The sequence below is a fragment of the Haliotis cracherodii genome, unplaced genomic scaffold (assembly GCF_022045235.1).
Source record: "Haliotis cracherodii isolate W230 unplaced genomic scaffold, xgHalCrac1.p SCAF_2, whole genome shotgun sequence".
In the NCBI taxonomy this organism is placed as follows: domain Eukaryota; kingdom Metazoa; phylum Mollusca; class Gastropoda; order Lepetellida; family Haliotidae; genus Haliotis; species Haliotis cracherodii.
Window position 1 is genome coordinate 9,647,030 of NW_027266275.1, and position 21,570 is coordinate 9,668,599.

At 39.5% G+C, this 21,570-nt stretch overlaps 1 protein-coding gene across 4 annotated transcripts in view; it reads left to right on the top strand.

The window, feature by feature from the left end:
• Window positions 1-1,605: 1,605 nt before the first annotated feature.
• Window positions 1,606-21,570, top strand: part of LOC139469748 (phosphoinositide 3-kinase adapter protein 1-like) — a 39,919-nt gene continuing 19,954 nt past the window's right edge. For all 4 annotated transcript variants that reach the window (XM_071252018.1, XM_071252021.1, XM_071252019.1 and 1 more), the window contains exons 1-3: window positions 1,606-1,873; window positions 18,309-18,850; window positions 21,103-21,235. In XM_071252018.1, the coding sequence (XP_071108119.1) occupies window positions 18,320-18,850; window positions 21,103-21,235 (664 nt within the window). In that variant the 5' untranslated portion in view covers window positions 1,606-1,873; window positions 18,309-18,319. The remainder of the gene's footprint in view (window positions 1,874-18,308; window positions 18,851-21,102; window positions 21,236-21,570) is intronic.

The following is a 21,570-nucleotide window of genomic DNA, read 5'->3' on the forward strand; positions in this document are numbered from 1 at the left end:
CATAACTTTACATGTTGCGTTTGTTTGTACGATCCCAGCCTGCAGCTAAACTGTGACTGCTGGTATCAGCGAATAAATCCGATTGCAGCGAGGCAACTATTTTTGTGGCTGCTAATTTAATACTGACTTGATGCAATTACCGATTGTAAACAGCTAATGGACTTAAGAGTGGAGTATAAGAAGGAAAACAATTTGTCGGTATGTATATTTGTAGATATGAACGTCAAGAATGAATTGTTGGTCGGCATTTCTTAGAAGTTGACGGATGACAAAGCAGACAAAAATTTATGGATAACAACTTCTTTATCATACTGTAATAGTGACCTTTCGGTATAGATCCTTCTACCGTTGTCAAGCAAGGACAACCGTACCAGAATGTATCACCGAAACGCCACTATTACTGTACAATAAAGAAGTTCTCCGTACTTTTTGTCTTTTTTTAACGTCAAGAATGTTGTATCGTGTGGTAGTTTCTAGAAATTGCTTTATGACATAGCGTCTAATATGGAAAGACAGTGACATTATTAATGATAAGCACCAGACGAATATACTAAATTTGAGAGAATAAGTTAATGGATGACGCTTATATTGTCGAGTCACGCATGTCGTTCGGTATTCCTCCATAATATAACAATTAAGATCACATCCTAAAAGGTACAGTCATATAATGGCTGCTACTGTGTCATTTTACGATCAATGTCATCTTCCCGAGGCAAGAGAGTTAACTGACTTTGAAAGTCCGACTTTTATAGTCAGTGAACTCACTTGCCTCGGGAAGATGGATCAATGTAGTCTTAATAACTATTGTATTTATATATCTAAATATTATGTTTTAAAAGCATACACGCTTGGACACTTATATTAGCTGCAGAAATATATACTGAGCTTGCTTGTGATGTATATAAACTGTATTATCATCCAAAACTGGCTCTCACAGGAGATATCGCTTGGGTGAGATCAAGCGATATCTACACTGTAGATATCGTTGCAATGAAATTGCATCACAATGCTTTGCAGACCATTGTGACGTCATTGTTACCATGACGTCACAATCAAATGACATCACTAATGGCTCTGCTGCTGAAGCTGTTAGCAGTACTTTTTACACATGAGACACTGCTTATTACTGCCTACAAACTGAAAAAGTTGGAAGAATGATGTTGGATGATAAATGAAATATCACCCTCGTTTCTTTTGATATCAAATATATCAACACTCGTTGATAAAAGTGGAAAAAATCCTCGGTAAGCCTCGGAAGTTTTCCCACTTTTATCAACTCGTGTCGATATATTTGATATCAAAAGACACGAGGGTGAGATTCTCAATATAGTCCCCATTTATCACCCTGTGACATGCGAGCTATTTATAGCCACCCTCTATCTGCGTCTAATATCTGCCAATATCAGTATTATATACAGATTAACAAAACTAGGGCTCAGTTTCACATTCATAATACTCCTTTATCCACTATCATCAGGGGATGGCTTATCAAGTCGGCTGATACCGACATCATACGATAATCGTGTCCGACAAACTTGCCCGTGTTACCGCGGCTGTGTAAACGATTGGCTCGTTGATTCCGGAAGTAAATCTGTCAAGGCGAGACACACGTGTGGAAATTTAGGGACTTCACCTTCTTGTGTTTGTTGTTGTAGTTGACAGTGGTCTCGTTCAGTCGAACAGGGTAGTGTTTTCAGTGGTGCTATTTGGCGAGGAACGTTATGACTGAGCGTCTGCTGCTGAGATGGCCATTGACAGAGTCTAACAAACTTCACTAACTGACTTCGTCAACACCTTCTAACACCCAACAAATGATAATTTGTCAGTGACAGTGCTTGTCGATCTTTGGAGTGAGGGATTACAGTTTTCTATGGTGAGTACTTTCCTGACCAACTGTTGATTACTCACAGACAGCTGTAGCGGGTTCTAGTATGATAACAATGATACCGCTTTTGTTGTTATCGTTTGTTGGGTGAGTTAGTTTTGTTTACTCTGCTTTTAAGAGTATTCCAGTTACATCACGCCGTGTCGGCATCAACACATTGTGATGTGGACCCTCACAGCTTCATCGCTGTGTGAAACCAGTTGTGGGGAGGGTGCTGACAAACCCAAAAATATAATCAGGGCCCCATTCTACAAAGTGATCTTAGGGCTAAGTCGATCGTAACTCCCATTCTTTAACATTGACTTACGACCGTCGTGGGGCTAAGATCGCGTTGTGGAACGGGTCTAGGGCGAGTCTCTGATTCGAACACAGGGTCGGACACCGCTCTGCACATCAAATTGTGGCACCTCAGACGACTGCCTGTTTTAAACATGGTTGAGTCCTACACTTTACAGAAGAAATACTTTTCCCAGTCCAAATGTTATAAGGTTTATCTTTTTTACAAAGATATGAAGATACGAAAATCGTAACAGGAAAAGTTAACATAAACTTGTGTTAACTGAAACTACGTCACATGAACGATGATGTACCCATTCAACAGTTGTGATGATGGGAATTTAATTCAGACCGTCTCAGGTGTCTAGTGGATGGAGTATATCTGCCCGGAGAGTGAAGTGTCGTACTTTGATCTCTAGCTGAATCACACGAACAGATCTTATAGGAGGGTACTTGTGGTTACGCTGTCTGGCGGTCGGCATTAAGTAGCTATAGATAAAACAAGGATTGATCAGCAAGGAGTCTCTCTCTCAGACCCACCCACACCCACACATGAAACCGGCGTTTGTCTGTACTAGTATAAACAGCCACTCACCCACTCACCCACGCGCCCACACACAGCAATGATAATCCCCATTTCACCTCACCACCAATAATAATAATCATTTTGATTATGTATACATTGTTCTTTTGAACAGTATTTTTTTATTCTGGGTGTTTAATGACAATAATACCATGTAAATGATATACATTGCAATTCAAGTCAGCCAGATATCTCCAATACCCTATTTCAGGATTTCAACAATTGCAAATTTCAAAAGCCAGGATGACTTTAGTTGCCATCCAACTCAGAAAATGTACACCATTTTGCCTGTTAAGTTTTGCAGTTGGGACTCGGGGGAACATAACGGCCTTCTTGAAGAGAATATACATTAATTGTACCAACCCAGCTCTACGTTTGAATTTCATCTTACAGCTAGTGACGTGTATTCATTTATGACACAATAAGTTTTATAGAGATTAATTTTACATTGTTAGATGAAAAGCAACAATGCCCTATATATTAATATCCTATTTTTCATGGATGAGAAAGGAAACAGGACGTGAACACAGGAAGTTGCTGTCAGCTGTACAAGGAATATGATCATGAAACATGCACTAGAGGGAATCAATGACTGTCAGTTAATACAAAACACTGACTTAAAAAATACATGTGAAACTTGTATATCACCATGCTTTGTAGGATTAGAAAAGTAGTTTTTTCTCCAGTGCGCCATGCCGAACTGAAAAATTAGTTTGATGTACTCTTTTGTTCTTGTTACAAGGAAGAAATGCCATTCAATTGAAATGAAATAGGTTATTTCTGTTTGTCCAGTTTATGTGTATGGAGTACATTTATCACTGGCTTCACATCATAAAAGTCACTTTTTTTTTTGAAAATGTGAATTCTGCGTGTGGCACAGGATGTTGTTTCAACAGTGCCATTTTCATTTTAGCCAAATCATTGGCACTTTAATACAACATGATACATGTACAGGGAATACCGAAACTTTGCTATTGCACCATGCTTTTGAGTCCTGAAGCTTGACATGTATATGAATAGCAACATGTATGCGAAACCAACTTTACTTATCACCATAGCAACACGTAATTGGGTCCAACTTTATGTATCACCATGGCAACATATATGGGTGAGCAACTTTAAGTATGTATCACTGTAGCAACACTTATGCGAAACCAACTTTACTTATCACCATAGCAACACGTAATTGGGACAACTTTATGTATCACCATGGCAACATATATGTGAGAGCAACTTTACGTATCTATCACTGTAGCAGCGTGTATGTGGCACCAACTTTACTTATCACCATAACAACACATATTTTGGTCCAACTTTACATGTCACCATGGCAGAATATATGTGAGATCAACTTTACGTATCTATCACTGCAGCAGTGTGTGTGGGGCCAACTTTACATGATTATAACCACAGCAAAATATCTGTGAGATCAACTGTACTGGGGCTGGGACGAGTCCAAATTTACTACCGGGTACCCACACCCCTATTACCCGACCCTACCCGGGTACCACTATAGCTCTCAAGAGATAGGTACAAAATGTCCGATTGGTAATAGTTTGACTGTAGCCCTGGCAAAATGTATTTAGATATACTTATGATACGATCTGATCATGCATTCACTGAAGTTGACTAAAGTTTAATCTTTATTCAAACATAAAGTCAGAGGAATGGGTACATAGTCAGAAATGTTAACATTAGTGACTTGTAGTGTAACCATAGAGTTCAAGATAATTTTTGCTATTAAACAATATATCACGTAACTAACCACAGGCCCGGGTTGTCAAGGGGGTACCCGGGTCCTCCTCAGTACCTACCCAACCTGAGTACCCGAGTTACCCGTCCCAGCCTTACACTGTACCTATTACCATAGCAACACATTATGATGTGGCTAATCATTTCAACATTGCAACATCGATGGGAGTAAATGATGTATTACCCTTTTTCATAGTTTTAAGCAGATGTTGGGGAGGAAATGAATTTAGAGGTCACAAAAAATATTATACAGGAAATAGTTCAGAATAGAATAGTTAGGTTCTGCACGACTTTGTTTGTGTAAGCCCCTTAGTGATCATAAACCATCCATCCTTCCCAAGAATGAACAGAGTTAGATAACCTTCAGATTAGGACATTTCTAAGTTGCACCTCAGTCCGAGAACAGCTATGAATGGAGAGAGAGGTGGTGGAGTTTGTTTCTTTGTTTGTTGTTTAATGCTGCACTCAGCAGTATTCCAGCTATATGACAGGGGTCTGTAAATAATCGTGTCTGGACCAGACAATCCCGTGATTGACATCATGAGCATCAATCTACGCAATTGGGATACAATGACATGCATCAACCAGGTCAGTGAGCTTGACCACCCGATTACATTAATTGCCTCTTACGACAAACATAATAAAGATTATCATTGGACTCCATATGCTTGCTGTAAAAGGCGACTATGCTTGTCGTAAGAGGCGACTAACGGGATCGGATGGTCAGGCTCGCTGACTTGGTTGATGCATGTCATCGTATCCCAATCGTCTAGGTTGATGCTCATGATGTCAACCACTGGATTTTCTAGTCCAGATCCTTTACGGACTGGAATATTGCCGAGTGTGGCTCAATCCTATTCTTATGGGTTGCTGAAGACCAATTGTAAGCCGGTTCGTAATGGTTGACTATACCTTGGCTGCAGTGGGATAGCCCTGCTGGCGATAAGGGTACTTCATACTTTCTTTGCATGTACACATTATCTCTGGGGGCGTTGGAGTAGCCTTGTGGTTAAAGTGGTCGCTCGTCACACCAAGAACTGGGTTTGCTTCCCCACATGGGTAACCTGTGTGAACCCCATTTCTGGTGTCCTCCGACATAATAATGTAGCTGGAATATTGCTAAAGCGGCGTAAAACCATACTCACTCACTCATAATATCTTGTCTAACTACAGGAAGAAAATTATTCTTAGACTGGTTTAGATTGTATGAATCAAATGTTCTGAGGCAAGTCTTATTATGGATTCAACTGACCAGAGCTTTAAGCCAGAATCAGAAAATATATGTTGATGTTTATATTTATTTTAATTCGCCCGACGTTGGATGAATTGGAACAATATGAAAATACTAAAATAATTGACAGTGTTGTTCCGTGACTGCGGCCTTGCGGGATTCCCTCAACATTTCTGTGCATGACGCAATTAAAATACAACAACGCGTCCGGCTGGGTGCATAAAGCTTTTCACCTTCACTTACCTCTATGTAATTTTAATCCGAAAGATCGTGTATTATAAGTAAACATTACAATCAAACATCAGCATGTTTTTTAAACCAAATGTGTCCGCCATGTTTGAGATTACTATAGTGATATATTTTACCAAACGTAGGCAAGCTTACAATTATCGACAGCAGGACTGCACTGAATATTATTTTCCGATCAGTCAGATTTATTGTTTCTAAATAGATACTGTCATAGCCAGCAGTGACAAACATGGTGCCTGCTAAACTGAAGAAGTGACAAATGCACATGAAAACATTTCTTTTGAATTAAAAGTTTATATTGCAGTTTATACCATGTTTTATTGAATTAAGACCATAAAATGAAAGGACAGTACATACGCATTTAAAAATCATCAATTTTGCTTTATTTGGGATGAGGCCCTCCAAAATTTTGGAAGACCCCCTTAATTGACACCAAGGGGCCCTAAGGACCCTTGGTTGATGGAGGCTAGAAACAACACTGATTGATTAAATGCATTGTAAATCTCCCTGGCTGTACACTAACGCCAGTCCTTATGAAGAGTGACAACTCTCTTCGACTGAAGTTAATACCTTCAGCCTTGAAAAGTCCTGCTTGTCAGCTGGCCGGAGACTACTAAATTGTGCTGAGGACAAGTGAAAACCAAATCATGGTAGTCCTCATAGACTGGTAGCATATGAAGGCTATTAACCTGAACCAGTTTTCAATTTTTCTTAAAATTGGAACTGAATAAAACTGACAGAAAATATAGGCAAAGTAAACATTTTTGGCAGGGTCAAGCACGACTAGCTACAAACTGTAGGGACTAGTGAAATATGTTTGCAAATAATATGTAAACTTTAAAATAGAAGGAAGTCTGTCTTTACCTCACCCTTTAAGGGAACTATCAGATTTTTAGGGAAAACAATATGTGATGTATCTATTTTTACCACTTCAACAGAAATTCTGCCAATAAGTGTTTATTTCTGTTGCCGTTCAGGATGGAAGGAAACTGCTCCAAGGCACAGAAAGTGATACTAGGAAAGTATAATTACTGGGAATTATCAGCTGACTATCACTTATAAATCTTATTGTCTTCTGGAAGTGGAATATCCTGTCACTTGTAAAGTTGAAAGAGAGACGTATGATACTATTTCAGCTATTTTTCTTATATAGTTTTTGTCAAAATTTCTTTCATTTGATTGGCTGTCACTAGTGTTATGACATTTGATTGGATGTACCTTTTGTGTTATGGTGTTTGATTGGCTGTCATTAGTGTTATGACATTTGATTGGATGTATGTTGTATTGTTGTATGTTGGATTTCATTGGTTCAACCAGTCCACCCGTAACTGTATCAAACGACAAACACATGGACAATAAGTAATATCATACTTTGGTAGCAACAACGGCTTCCACAAGGTGGAAAGAGCCAGTTGAGATGGTTTTTCTTTATTTTTCACTTAATAATTGATTTAAATATTTTTTTGCATTATAAACAGACAAAAAAGGTATGTGCTATCTGTGGATAAATGAAAATACTTGTTGATGTCAATTAAATGAATATATAAGAAACAATAAGTTTACAGACTGTCTGTAACCATTACCACAAGAACTGTAGAAAATGCTATGATATCAGTGATAATTGTTCAGTGCAATAATGCAATGTATCTTTGCAGTTGCTTTGAGATTTCTTTATTCATCTAAGCTTGTAAGTTATGACATTATTGAAAAATTGTTGAAATGCATCTTGCCAAAGTTTAGTCTTAGCTTGGAAAATAAAGATAAAAATGTAAAAATGTCTCGATTAGCCGCTGTGACAGATGCCATTGGACATTAAGGCAAAATAGATGTGAAAATTATATGAATGGATCACTGAATATCGGTGATGACACAAGGTATTTGTGAAAAGGGTAAATATGTCCTGCCCAACCTGCAGCACCCGTCACTCACACAATTTGAATAAAAAAGTAAGTGTATGTTTGTTGCCTGACACCACACAGCAGTACTCTTGTCATGCTCTTGCCATGCTCTTGGCCACTGACACGATGCATGCTGTCGTGAAATATCTGACTTTGTATTCAGTGACTCACGCTGACACCAGGACGACACATGTTTGAGACTCGGTGGTCATGACTAAAGAAGTAAATGTTCAAGTTAAAGCAAACAAACCTAGCTCCCTATTCATATCATCTATTGGAAGGTTTCAAATTCTGTGTTTTCTCTTGTCTGTTTAAACCAAAGTGTGAAATATTTATACCATTGAGCTTAACGATGCTTAAAGTCAAACCCACCCAACATTTAAGAAACTGCTGAGTAAGAAAGATAATGATATCATATCCCATTGTTAAAATGATGTCTATTCTACTACTAAGTGTTAGCGTCACAGAAACTGCAAATCAATGTTTCATGACATCTTTTTCATGTTTTGACTGACCACTGTTTTTAACTGCTCGGGTACGGAATTAAATAAAAGTGAATTTTTTTTGTGTGTTGACCTCATCGAATACAAGTGTTGTATCTCCGCCTGTCATTATGCTCACTTGTTGAGAATTTCGATTGACTCAAACTCAACAAACACTTCGCATCAATCAAAACGGTCTTTACTGCACCATCGCCATAGTACAACTGTCGCCTCAAAGGCTATCGCACTCCTAAGTCATATACTTACCAAGTTTCGAATTCTATACGTCATCAACTTACCAAGTTTTGAATACTATACGTCATCAACTTACCAAGTTTTGAATACTATACGTCATCAACTTACCAAGTTTTGAATACTTACTCTAGAATGAATGGTATCTTGCAACGAATCCATGGAAGTAGCCATGTTTACTAAAGTCTCTCTGCATGGCATGCAACTTACCACATATAACACAATTTAAGTTTAATAAGACAAGCAGTTTTCAGTGGATTTATGTTGAAATATGTGTTTCTTTCTACTGTTTTAGTATCAGGGTCATTTTGTTGTTATTGCCAACTCACATTGAGGCTGGTTTGTAACTCGCATTCTGATTGGTTTGTTAGACTGAGTAGCGTAGACAATCAAATTGGCTAATGAAAATTAAGGGCAGGTAATTTTAGATTGCGATCGAAGAAGACTCGGTATAAAAACTGATGTTGCTTATTTGCATTTGATTTATTGAATAATTTGTCAGGGATGGGCAGCCTGTGGTGTATGTGGCTGAGCATAGAGTGAGTGCGTGAGTGAGTTGGGTTTAACGCCACTTTTAACAGTATTCCAGTTCTATCACGGCGTGTCAGCTTAATGTGGGAGGAAAGCCCGAAGTGATGCAGGTCTCAGACGTTTACCACTTCGGTGAAACCCACGAGCAGAGGTATGGTGCTGACAAACATAGAAACATAATCGTGGCGAACCGGCTGAGCATAGAGGCTTCCCGATCTGACAGCGCAGTCCACGGGGGTCACATTGTTTTCTGTGCTAGATGTTTGAACACCCAGTTGCTGGGTTGAGAAGTAACCCCGGAGTGTCAGAACATGACTCCACAATTACAAGGAGGAAGATCAAACTTTCAGATTTACATAAAAAACTTGACAGCGGGTTAAGTATGTGGATTGTGCATGATCTCAGTTCGGTCACTTCATATCAGTTGTCTCAACTGTGTTCTAGTTTTTGGGTGCTCCTGTTCTAGGAAGTCACCCAGTTAAAGTGTTCATTGTCAATTGAGAAATCGTGTTAACGAAACTATATGCAAATACGAATAACAATCATGGCTCACAAATGTATCAAATAACGCAAGCATGAATTCGTTATAAGAGAATTCATACGAAATTAACATGCCATGTACTTTGGCAATGAGCTTTTCTGTACCCGGAATATCAACCTGCTTTACAACTCTGTGTGAAAGTCTTATCACGCAGTAAACTTTTGAAAGAGTGCATGCTCTGTAATAGGCATGCTTTCTACTATGACAGCCAAATTATTTTACATGGTGAAGCGCTGATATCAGAAAGAAATGCGTTTTTTTCTTCTCTCATTGACGTACTTGACGTTCAAAAATATGTTGATTTTGAAATGCAAGACGAACCAGATATGTTATCATTCTTATTTGGGTCTGAAGCAAAATTTACTCACAATCTGGATCAACACACCTGGGAAACTATTATACTACAATTCGCCTCGTATCTGTACAAACTAATCTATTGATATATATCTTCTAGTGAATATCTGTCTTCATTTAGGAATCTGAATTTGATAAACTGTGTGTAATTGTAAATATGTTATGCCTTTTTGTATTGTGTTTACTGCGTGTAATTGAATAATGTGGCTGCTCAGGTCTTACCTTTGGCATAGCAGGAGTTGTGCTAGGTGGCCTGTGGCTGCTCAGGTCTTACCTTTGGCATGGCAGGAGTTGTGCTAGGTGCTCGGGGCTGCTCAGGTCTTACCTTTGGCATGGCAGGAGTTGAGCTAGGTGCCCTGTGGCTGCTCAGGTCTTACCTTTGGCATAGCAGGAGTTGTGCTAGGTGGCCTGTGGCTGCTCAGGTCTTACCTTTGGCATGGCAGGAGTTGAGCTAGGTGCTCGGGGCTGCTCAGGTCTTACCTTTGGCATGGCAGGAGTTGTGCTAGGTGCTCGGGGCTGCTCAGGTCTTACCTTTGGCATGGCAGGAGTTGAGCTAGGTGCCCTGTGGCTGCTCAGGTCTTACCTTTGGCATAGCAGGAGTTGTGCTAGGTGGCCTGTGGCTGCTCAGGTCTTACCTTTGGCATGGCAGGAGTTGTGCTAGGTGCTCGGGGCTGCTCAGGTCTTACCTTTGGCATGGCAGGAGTTGTGCTAGGTGCTCGGGGCTGCTCAGGTCTTACCTTTGGCATGGCAGGAGTTGAGCTAGGTGCCCTGTGGCTGCTCAGGTCTTACCTTTGGCATAGCAGGAGTTGTGCTAGGTGGCCTGTGGCTGCTCAGGTCTTACCTTTGGCATGGCAGGAGTTGTGCTAGGTGCTCGGGGCTGCTCAGGTCTTACCTTTGGCATGGCAGGAGTTGAGCTAGGTGCCCTGTGGCTGCTCAGGTCTTACCTTTGGCATGGCAGGAGTTGTGCTAGGTGCCCCGGGGCTGCTCAGGTCTTACCTTTGGCATGGCAGGAGTTGTGCTAGGTGCCCTGTGGCTGCTCAGGTCTTACCTTTGGCATGGCAAGAGTTGTGCTAGGTGCCCCGGGCACCACTGTCCAGTTTTTACCTAGCCTTAGCATTGTTGTGGTTAAGTTAGGTGCCCTGGCCATTGATAAGTATTACCCTCAGCACAGTGTGTGGGGCTAGGTGCTCTGGGGCACCATCTCAATCTTCAATCTTCAATATAGTTTCTTTCTCTAGGCCTGTGAATGAAAATTGTGTCATTATCTCACTAAGTAATGAAACAATTTTGTACGTGTTGATCTGAATGGACAATTCCTTGTGTATCACTGAGATGTTTTAATCCTTTAAATTGTTATGCTGCTATGTACTTGGTGGCCCACAAGGGTCTTTTGATATCACCAAAGATTTCAATTTCTTCAGAAATTAATGTTGTGATCTTGACAAAGGGAAGGATGAGTAACAGATTGTTATGTGATTCATCATGTTCAATGTGTTCTATCTGTTCACACCCTGAATTGAGAACCTCTATGTAAATGTTCATAATATAATGCCTAAAATGCTAGCGCTGAAAAAGAAGTTTATAAATCTCTGTCCACGTGTGAATTGACATTCAGTTCCCTGATCTACCTTTTCTGATATGTTCATGAGGGCTCAAAGTGCACTATCATATTTATAGTCATCTATTTTGAGTGTACAAAGGCCACTTTAAATATTCCTGTCTCCATGCAAACAATACAAGCATACAGTCAATACTCAATGACAAGCAGACTTTCAGTAGATTGTATTTTCCCTAAAACAATTAAAACAAGAATTATTTATAGTTATATTATTTTAAAATCATGAGATGTTCTAGGTCATAAAGGTAGTTTCTTGTGTATAGTGCAAACTAAAAATTAAAAAAATACAGCTGTGTTGAGGGGGGTGAGTATGAAACATGCAAACAGTGAGTTTTGATGTTTTTTCCCAAAACGCAAAGATATTATCTTGAGCACAGGACACTGGTAATACCATGACAACTACGGTTTTAACGAACTCAAAGGGACCAGTAATTTTAGTTTGTAATAACCGTAGTTGGTTTTAAGCATATACACAGCAAATGTCCGGGACCAAAACATATGTTCATTTTATCCGTCAGTTCGTTACAAGCGTGTTCGTTATAAACGTAGTTTGCTGTCCTGTGTACTGAAATACACAATTTTGTGCTGCCATTACGCTGTCTGGTTATGAAAAGCATTCATTGTATATCTGGACTTATGGTTGTAATATATTTTATTAATTTATACAAAATTTCCTTAAAAATATTTAACATTAATTTCGGCGATTTTGTCTGAACATGGTGAACTGATCGTCTGATTGCGCCAACTCACTGTCATTTCAAGCAACTACAGTTGGATTACCGAGAATGTGTGTGCACATGATACTCGAGTTCTAACTAATAACGAGACAATATGGTAATGACATATCTATATCTAAAATTACAATTGAATCCTAAAGCCAAACTTTCCAAGATTGCCCTCCCAGTTTACTAAGAGCATTTCTCTTCAGTAGAAACTAACATTTTTAGTCCACTAGTCCTTATAATAACATATAGTAAAACCATTAAAAAGGGCACAATTTCTACTTCTCCTTATGATACCTTAACTATTGGGTAGTTTTGCATGAACTACAGGGCTTACTTGCACAAAGCCATCTTAGCGCTTAGATTATCATAAGCCTTTGTTAAAGTATGGGAGTTATGACCATCTTAGCGCTAAGATTATCATAAGCCTATGTTAAAGTATGGGAGTTATGACCATCATAGCGCTATGATTATCATAAGCCTATGTTAAAGTATGGGAGTTATGACCATCATAGCGCTAAGATTATCATAAGCCAATGTTAAAGTATGGGAGTTATGACCATCATAGCGCTAAGATAAGCCTATGTTAAAGTATGGGAGTTATGACCATCATAGCGCTAAGATTATCATAAGCCTATGTTAAAGTATGGGAGTTATGACCATCATAGCGCTAAGATTATCATAAGCCTATGTTAAAGTATGGGAGTTATGACCATCATAGCGCTAAGATTATCATAAGCCTATGTTAAAGTATGGGAGTTATGACCATCATAGCGCTAAGATTATCATAAGCCTATGTTAAAGTATGGGAGTTATGACCATCATAGCGCTAAGATTATCATAACCCTATGTTAAAGTATGGGAGTTATGACTATCATAGCACTAAGATGCTCTTTAAGATCACTTTTATCAGCATGTATTGTTTAAGATGCATTTTCCTTTTAAGTGAAGTGTTGGTGACTCCACAGAGAGTTTAGTTGTGTCAGTGTAGACTTGAATGAAGAACCCTGCTATGTAATAACCACAAAGATTACTTGTGTCGCTGAGATCATGTCCGCGTCAGGAAATGGGCGATTACCAAGTGAAACCTTTTGATGTAGGTGGTGTTGTAATGGGTTTGGAGGAAATTCCTGATTGTGGTCTCGGAGGAAGACTTAATGTAGTGTACCTTTGTCACAGGGCGTGAGAAATGGTTGTTTTCACTTCTGATAATATGATCATGTTTAATCGTGTGCACTGGCACAGACTTTGGCAGGACTTTGCCATGAATGTCGCACGAAAGCATACCAGAAAGAATCGGAATTGTAAGTACTTACCTTTTATTTGTAATTAGGGTATGGTTGAAATTATGTTTTTGGTTGGTTTGTTGTTTAACGCTGCACTCAGAAATATTCCAGCTATATGACGGCGGTCTGTAAATAATCGAGTCTGGACCAGACAGTCCAGTGATTGATATCATGAGCATCGATCCACGCAATCAGCGAACCTGACCACCCGATCCCGTTGGTCGCCTTTTACGACAAGCATAGTCACCTTTTACGGCAAGCATGGGTTGCTGAAGACCTATTCTACCCCAGATTCTTCACGGGTCTGAAATTATGTAATCAATATGGATATTTATGAAGTGATGATTTTCTGATAAGACCTTTCCACTTGACCAGTTTGTAATTATCATTGTATTATTGATAAAATACCCTATAAGTTAAGGTGTTGGCCTGTGAGTGTTTATCAATGAAAGAAAAATGCTGAATGATTGACAGACAATCATTGAAATATGAGAAGTGAATGATTGAGAAAAAATGATTTATATGGAAAGTGAAATAGATGAGAGAAAAGGTCAAATCCCCATGAAGATCCGGGTTAGAATTTCAGCAACCCATGCTGGTCATAAGAGGCGACTAATGGGATCGAGTGGTCAGACTCACTGACTTGGTTGATCCATGTCATCGTATCCCAACTGCGTAGATCGATGCTCATGATGTCAATCACTGGATTGTCTGGTCCAGACTTGATTTTACAGACCTCTGTCATACAACTGGAGTATGTGTGGCGTAAAAAACAACAAACAAAGAAACTGGAATGGGTACTAACAAAACAATTAAAAAAACAATGGATACAAGTAATGAAGTACGACAAACGATGAAAGTGACAGAAACTGTCAGGGAGGGAATGAGTTACTGGAAGCTCTGAAGTAGGGTGTGACAGGAGATGTAAATCAGTGAAATGATAGCGAAAAGTTTTCAGCAAATAATGTGAAAGAGAAAAAAAGTTGGTAGCTTGGTGAATTGTTTGTCATAGTACCCAACCTGCAGCTTGGGATGTTGCTCATGTCAATCACTGGTTTGTCTGATCCAGTCTCCATTTCTTATTGTCTGCTGTCTTATAGCTTGAATACTGATAAGTGTGGCGTTAAACAACCTGTAACTGAAAATGATACTACCTCCTGTAGATTATTTATTTGTAGAATGTTTATCACCTTGTATTTAGATCTACCACTCACCAGGGGCAAGGGTGACCCAGTCGTCTAAGGCACCGCGATTCGCTGTGCGGAGTAGCGTCCCTTGGGCACGCCAGAAACCTTACATTGTGGGTTCGAATCCCGGTTCTCCCTGATTATGTTTCTGGGTTTGTCAGCATCATACCTGTGCTCGTGGGTTTCACCGAAGTGGTAAAAGTCTGAGACCTGCTTTCCTCCCACATTAAGCTGACACGCTGATATAACTGGAATACTGTTAAAAGCGGCGTTAAACCAAACTCACTCACTCACTCCACCTCTCACCAACTACATCATTACCGATATAGAGATAGGGACATTTCAGTTTGTCTGCTTATCTGTGTATGGGGAATGAATTTTGTTTACTTTGTATTTCATAGAGATTGTCTGCATATTTATCAGTTGTGACCCTAAGTTTAATGCATTGGATTATCACATCGATAACACTTGCCATTACTATAACCGGTATACTGTATTTGAACAATGACATAATGCGTTTTGTATGTATGATAGATCCAACATAGAGATGGTTATTCACAGGGTTTGTTATTACCAGACCCGTATTAAACCCCTGGCAGAGCTGATATGGCTTGTCTATGCATTTTCAGTAGGCTAACAATATCAGCCTGGGTGGTAAGAAATTGGTGTTGTGTCTCTTAGTTAAACTGCTCGGCTAGCTTTCCCGTGACATTGTCTTCCAAACATTGAACAAGGTGAAAATGTATTGCATTCACTTGCAAATAGATACATTTCACAATTTGATGTTATGGTATATGATAAAAAGGTTATTACATGGCCGTTTTCATATCATACCTCATATCAACCCAAGACGAAATAAAGACTGGTCAGCTCGGAGTCTGAGTGGGGTATCCATGTTAAACTGCATGGTATGTCAGGGAGTGGTGATCCCTATGAAACTAGCATACGTCTGGATGGGTACATGTAGGCACACACTGGCGCTGGGATTGGTAACTCGGGTACTCGGGTATTCGGGTCAGGTGGGTACTGAGTAGGTCCCGGATACCCACAGGACTACCCGGACCCGCAGTTAGTCATGTGATATACCGGTATTGTATAATGACAAAAAGTATCTAAAAGTCTATGTTTCGCAGTTCTACTACGCCCATTCCTTCTGACTGTTATATGTTTGGATTAAAATAAAACTTCAGTCAACTTCATTGTATTCACCAGATCGTTTCATACATGTATCTAAACACATTTTACCAGAGCTACAGTCATGCTTTTCCCAATTGGACAGTTTGTACCTATCTCTTGAGACCTACAGCGGGTGTCCAGGTAGGGTCGGGTAATAGAGGGGTGGGTACCCGGGTAGGGTCGGGTAATAGGGGGTTGGGTACCCGGGTAGGGTCGGGTAATAGGGGGGTGGGTACCAGGGTAGTAAATTTGGACTCGTCCCAGCCCTAGTACACACACACTACATAGGTGGAATAATGTTGAATGAGACGTTAAGCCCAATTTCACCTCACCTGGGTCTCACCTAGATCTTACAAATTCCATGGCTTGCCCTAAGTTTGTTTAGGGTTAAGAGGAAATGTTGATGTGATGTCTGTTTAAACTCCATAGCCCATGCATGCATCACAAACTTCAACATGGTTAAAGACAACAAAAGGTACATGTTGCTTTTGCCATGTCAATTGTCATTGAGAAAAAGACTACACAAATAGGAATAAAATACTACACATTATGACAAACTTAAAAAATAATATAAAAAAACCAGTATTATCATTTGGCCCCAAGTATTTGAATAAACAATTTCATTGAGTTAAATATAAGCCTTAATCTGAAAAAATAAATTTACACAAGATTATCATATATTTGCCTTTCTGTTTATCCTAATATATAACAGCTGGTGTATCACAAGTTCTGTAAGCTGTGAAGTATAGCATTCAAGTTTTCATTTCAAAATAGTTGATCCAATTAGCAAACAGGAAGTATGGACTTGGGCAAATTCTCTCTCCCGTATCGCCCCGGCACGTGTGTATAGCAGTCTGTTGTATGAGGAAGATAGCGTCAGAAACATTTTCAGTTTGACTGTTTGTTGTTAGCTTATGTCAACTCCGCTGAGACAATCGTGGGCGGCCTTCATACTATATGTGATGGCAGACTTCCTATATCCATGGGGGGAGTGAACACCTCCTGATTTTCCTTTTTTCGCCTTTTGAAGGTAAATTGTTTTAACATTGCTGTTAATGAGAATAATGAAGTGCCCCAAGCCTGTCCCATCATGGGTGATGTTTCAGATTTACACCCTTTTCAGGGGGGTTTGGAAATGTGTTGTAGATTTGAAAGGTAAGATGGATTGCGTGTGTTTTGTCTTGAAAGGTTTTGTGTTTGTTGTCGGCAGTGTTTTATTGGTTTTAGTGTGGCAGACATGTATTTGGTTTGTTTCAGGAGAGTTGCATCGTCTATCACTGATGGAAATGTGTTATTTTTATGAATATAATTCAACTTTCTTTTGAAATTGTTTGAATATTTGTGTTTATTTACGTCCTTGGTGAAAGTATTTTAATTCCCTTGTGTATTTGAATCTACCAGCGTGTTCAGTATCCCATGTTTATTTGTTTTGCAACATATTTGTGATAATTTACAATAGAGTTCCTCATATTTGATAATTATTGAAATAATTATTAAAATTATTTAAAGAATATGTTCGTGTATTTTTTTTATGAAAACATATTAACAGAGTTTTCCTTCTTGTGATATTTGTAAATTTAAAGAAATATTTTAAATATTACTCCCTGTTCGCTTATATTAGGTAGCTCAGTTGTAATGCTGTCACTTGTTACGAATACCTGGTTTCATACCACTTGAGTATAATTTGTGACAACCATTTTTCGAGCTACCTGCTCTTTTAGTATTGCTTTATTAAAGCTTACAATTTTCCTACTTGTTTGGCGGGGTCGGGTAGCCTAGTGGTTAAAGTGTTCGCTCGTCACGCCAAAGACCCGGGTTCGATTCCCGACAAGGGTACAAATTGTGAAGCCCATTTCTGGTGTCCCCCGCCGTGATATTGTTGGAATATTGCTAAAAGCGGCGTGAAACCATACTCACTCACTTACTCTTACTTGTTTGGTGGGTGTAGCCAAGAGACATGTTTGGTTCCACACGTGGGTTGAATGTGTGGTGCCACGTCCTTGCATCCTCCACGTACATAGATGCAGTATTGCTAAATCAGCATAAAACAATACTCACTCATTTACTGCTAGTATCCCTCAATAGGATGTGGCATTTGTGTCTTGAATGGCCTGCCTCTGTGGTCTAGTGGATAGTTTTTCTGCCCAGGGTCAGGAAGGTCGGGGTTCGATCCCTGGCTACATCATACCAAAAGACCTTGAAACGAGTGCATACTGTGTCTGAGTGGGGTATTCATGTTAAAAACGAGACATTCTCTTATTAATGTCTTCTCTTTCATGTTTCAGCACGATCCACAATGGCGGCTGAGGCGCCTGACACGTTCGGTGAGATCGTCATTGTGTATGCAGATGATGGCAACGAATGGGCCGTGTTCATCCAGCGTAAACTTAGCTCCCCGGAATACAACATCAGAACACATGGTCAGGACTACAGCACTGTGAACATACCTTCTCTCAAAAACTACAAGGTGCAAGTTGTGCTTATCTCCCCTCAACTCCTAGAGGGCGCTGCAAGTAATCAGTGGGACTTCGCACAGTTCGATAAGTCCAGCACAGTCATGGTTCTACTTGGACTCGATGTTTTGGAAGTAAAAAACATGCTGCAAGCCAAAAGTGAATACATATTCCAGTGTAATCACGAGACAATCCACCAGAATGATCCGGGAATGTCACTCCGAAATGCATTGATGGAGATTATCAAAGTTTACGAGCAGGATGAATTCAGTGATGAAGAAGATCCGTTTGATACGGATAGTATATACCAGTACCCTCCATCCCCAAGACAGATCAATCAAATATACAAGATCATTCCTAAAGCGCCAAATTCGGTAAGTGGCAATATTTTATTTATTCCTTAGCAAAGCCAAGGTCAACATGGGTGGCTTTGTTTTCCAAGGCATTGGAATTCCCTGTGCAGAGTTGCTTCCCCTAGGTGTGCCAGTAACCTATGATTATGGGTTTGAATATTAGATGATGTTTCTAGATTTGACAGCACCATCGCCGTGCTTGTGGGTTTCACCAAACTGGTAAACATCTAGAACTGTATCACTTCAGGCTTTGACCACCTGCCTTGTCTGCTGGTAGAAGGTCTGGAGTTTTATCCCTGGCTGCGTCATACCAATAGACATTAAAAGATGGTACTTGTTGTTACCCTGTCTGGCGCCTGGCATTAAGGGGGGAAAACAAGGGCTGGTTGCCCGGCGTCACACATATTTGATACTGACTAGGCAAGCCTTGAAATAGACTGGTTTCTCAGCCATGACTATGGTAAAACTTGAAAGCAGCAGGAATGTTTAGAAATGTTTAGACACTGGAAGTCTCCTATTACTAGCTCTCAGAACTCTTGTCCCTTCACCCAAATTCAATTGGAATAAAAAGTTATCATAAATTAACGATATTTGGTATTTTATCATATGATTATATCTTTGGTAATGTAGTCATGCCATTTAGCTTCCAACTTGTGCTTAACACTGGCATTGGTAATGTACGATTGCATTAATAGATTGACCAATCGCCACACATTTACATAATTTCGTTAAAGATCACACTTACACGATTGAGAAGGGCAGTTGGGTTCAGAGTCAAATTACCACCAGACCAGAGACTCTGTCCTTATTGTTAAAGCACTATAGAGCATTATTCTCATTCTTTGTCCACAATATAAATTTATTCGATTACAAAATATTTAACTATACATGTTATTAATAATCCCAGAATATTTAAGTTTTTGTATTTATTAAGAAGTGAGAAATTTTGTAACTAAATCATTCCAAATGTGCATATTATATCATGAAGGAATAAAACAGATTTGACTTTGATAATTATAATACTCTTGAGCAACTTAGATGTGCTGTGGTTTGGGTGAGGGGTTGGGGATTTGAGCTAAGGAATAGTTACTGACTTACTGTGTGCAATGCTGTTTTATGTGTTCATTGTGTTTGGCCTGTGGTCTATGAAATATACTCTGACTGGTGTTTTCTTGCCATGAGATTTGCTTCAGCTGTCTTCCTGGTGCACTCGTTGTCGCACTTCGCTCATTTCACTCCAGCAACCTGTATTTGCTTAGTTGTGACAAGTCATATTCAGGTTTCATATTCATGCAATTGCTTGCAGTCGGCCGCTGTGATTCAGGGGTATGAATAGGCCCCGGTATTCCAAGCTTGTTGTCAGATCCTTGCTGGAGGCATGTCATTGTGCCCCAATAGTGTGCTTTAGTGCTTAAAATATCAGTCACCGATGAGCTGAGTCCAGACTTGATTAATTACACACTACTGTGGTGTAGCTGGAGTATTGATCATTTTGACATGTAACAGCATGCACTCATTCATGCTATCAAAACTTTAAAAAGTAAAAAGTTGTGACATGTATGACAGTTATGTAAAACATTTTGGTCAATTACTGGTTCGTGAAAGAGAAGTTTGGACTAATAAATAAATAAGGGGTTTATGTATGTATCACGAATGGCTTCTGTTACAAAGATGACAGGTTAACATTTCAGGAGAGCTACATAGGCGCACCTGGGAATTTTAAAGGGGTTGTCACAGTTTTTGTTTTAACTTTATGACTTTTCATGCTAAATGATGAAGGGGTCCAGTTGACAATATGCTCATGCATTTAAATACACACATTTAATATACGGTAGGAGATGAATGTTTCATTGAAAATTCAAGTGATTAACATGATTAAATGCCCCACTGACTGAAGCGCCATATTCCTGATTTCATTGAACATGTTGAAATCTGCACTGTTTGATTTAAGGAACTTCAGGAACTTAGCACCAGGTGCTTGTTGAAAATGACAATCTAGTTGCACCAGACAAAACCAAGTTGCACCCTTTTCCCAAAAAATGATCAAATATATAACATAGATGCATAAACTGGTCTAGATAAGTCAAGTCCCGGATCCCTGATGACTGTCACGAGTCATGAATTACACTTAACAGAGGGATTAGTGATGTAGTACGGTAAATATAGCATAGAAGTATTGATTGTGATCAAAGATTGTATAATGAGTTATGTAAAATGACTCTGGATGGAACGTTGTTGTATCGTGACTGCATGACGTTATTTCTTCCTTGTAGTCATCGCCCGAGACACTGATACTCTTGGATCGTCCATCTGATACTGATCTGACTGTGGAGCTACGAACGTCGCCACCGGTCAAGGTCACCGCACAGTTCATTGACAAGGCAGTTTATGCTGTTGATATCCCAGGTAAATAAACTGACACAACTTTGGATCAGTATCTGTTACATGTTACACGTGCATGCATCGACGACCCCTGGGAAGAGTGTTGGGTTATGCTAGTGTGTCACCAGTGGGTTTTGAATATGCACAACACGATAATCAGCAAATCAGCAGCACACACCAGAATTTAAATCCAAGCACCGTATTTTCTTGAGAATAGTGTGCACACATGTATAATGCACACCCCCTCCAGTGGATTCAGTTTTAGTTCAAACCTCCCAAAACATTTGACATTCAGTAATTGTCTTTGAAAAAGTGTTAACATCCCTTGTATGACCAATCCATCTAACAGCAATGTATTG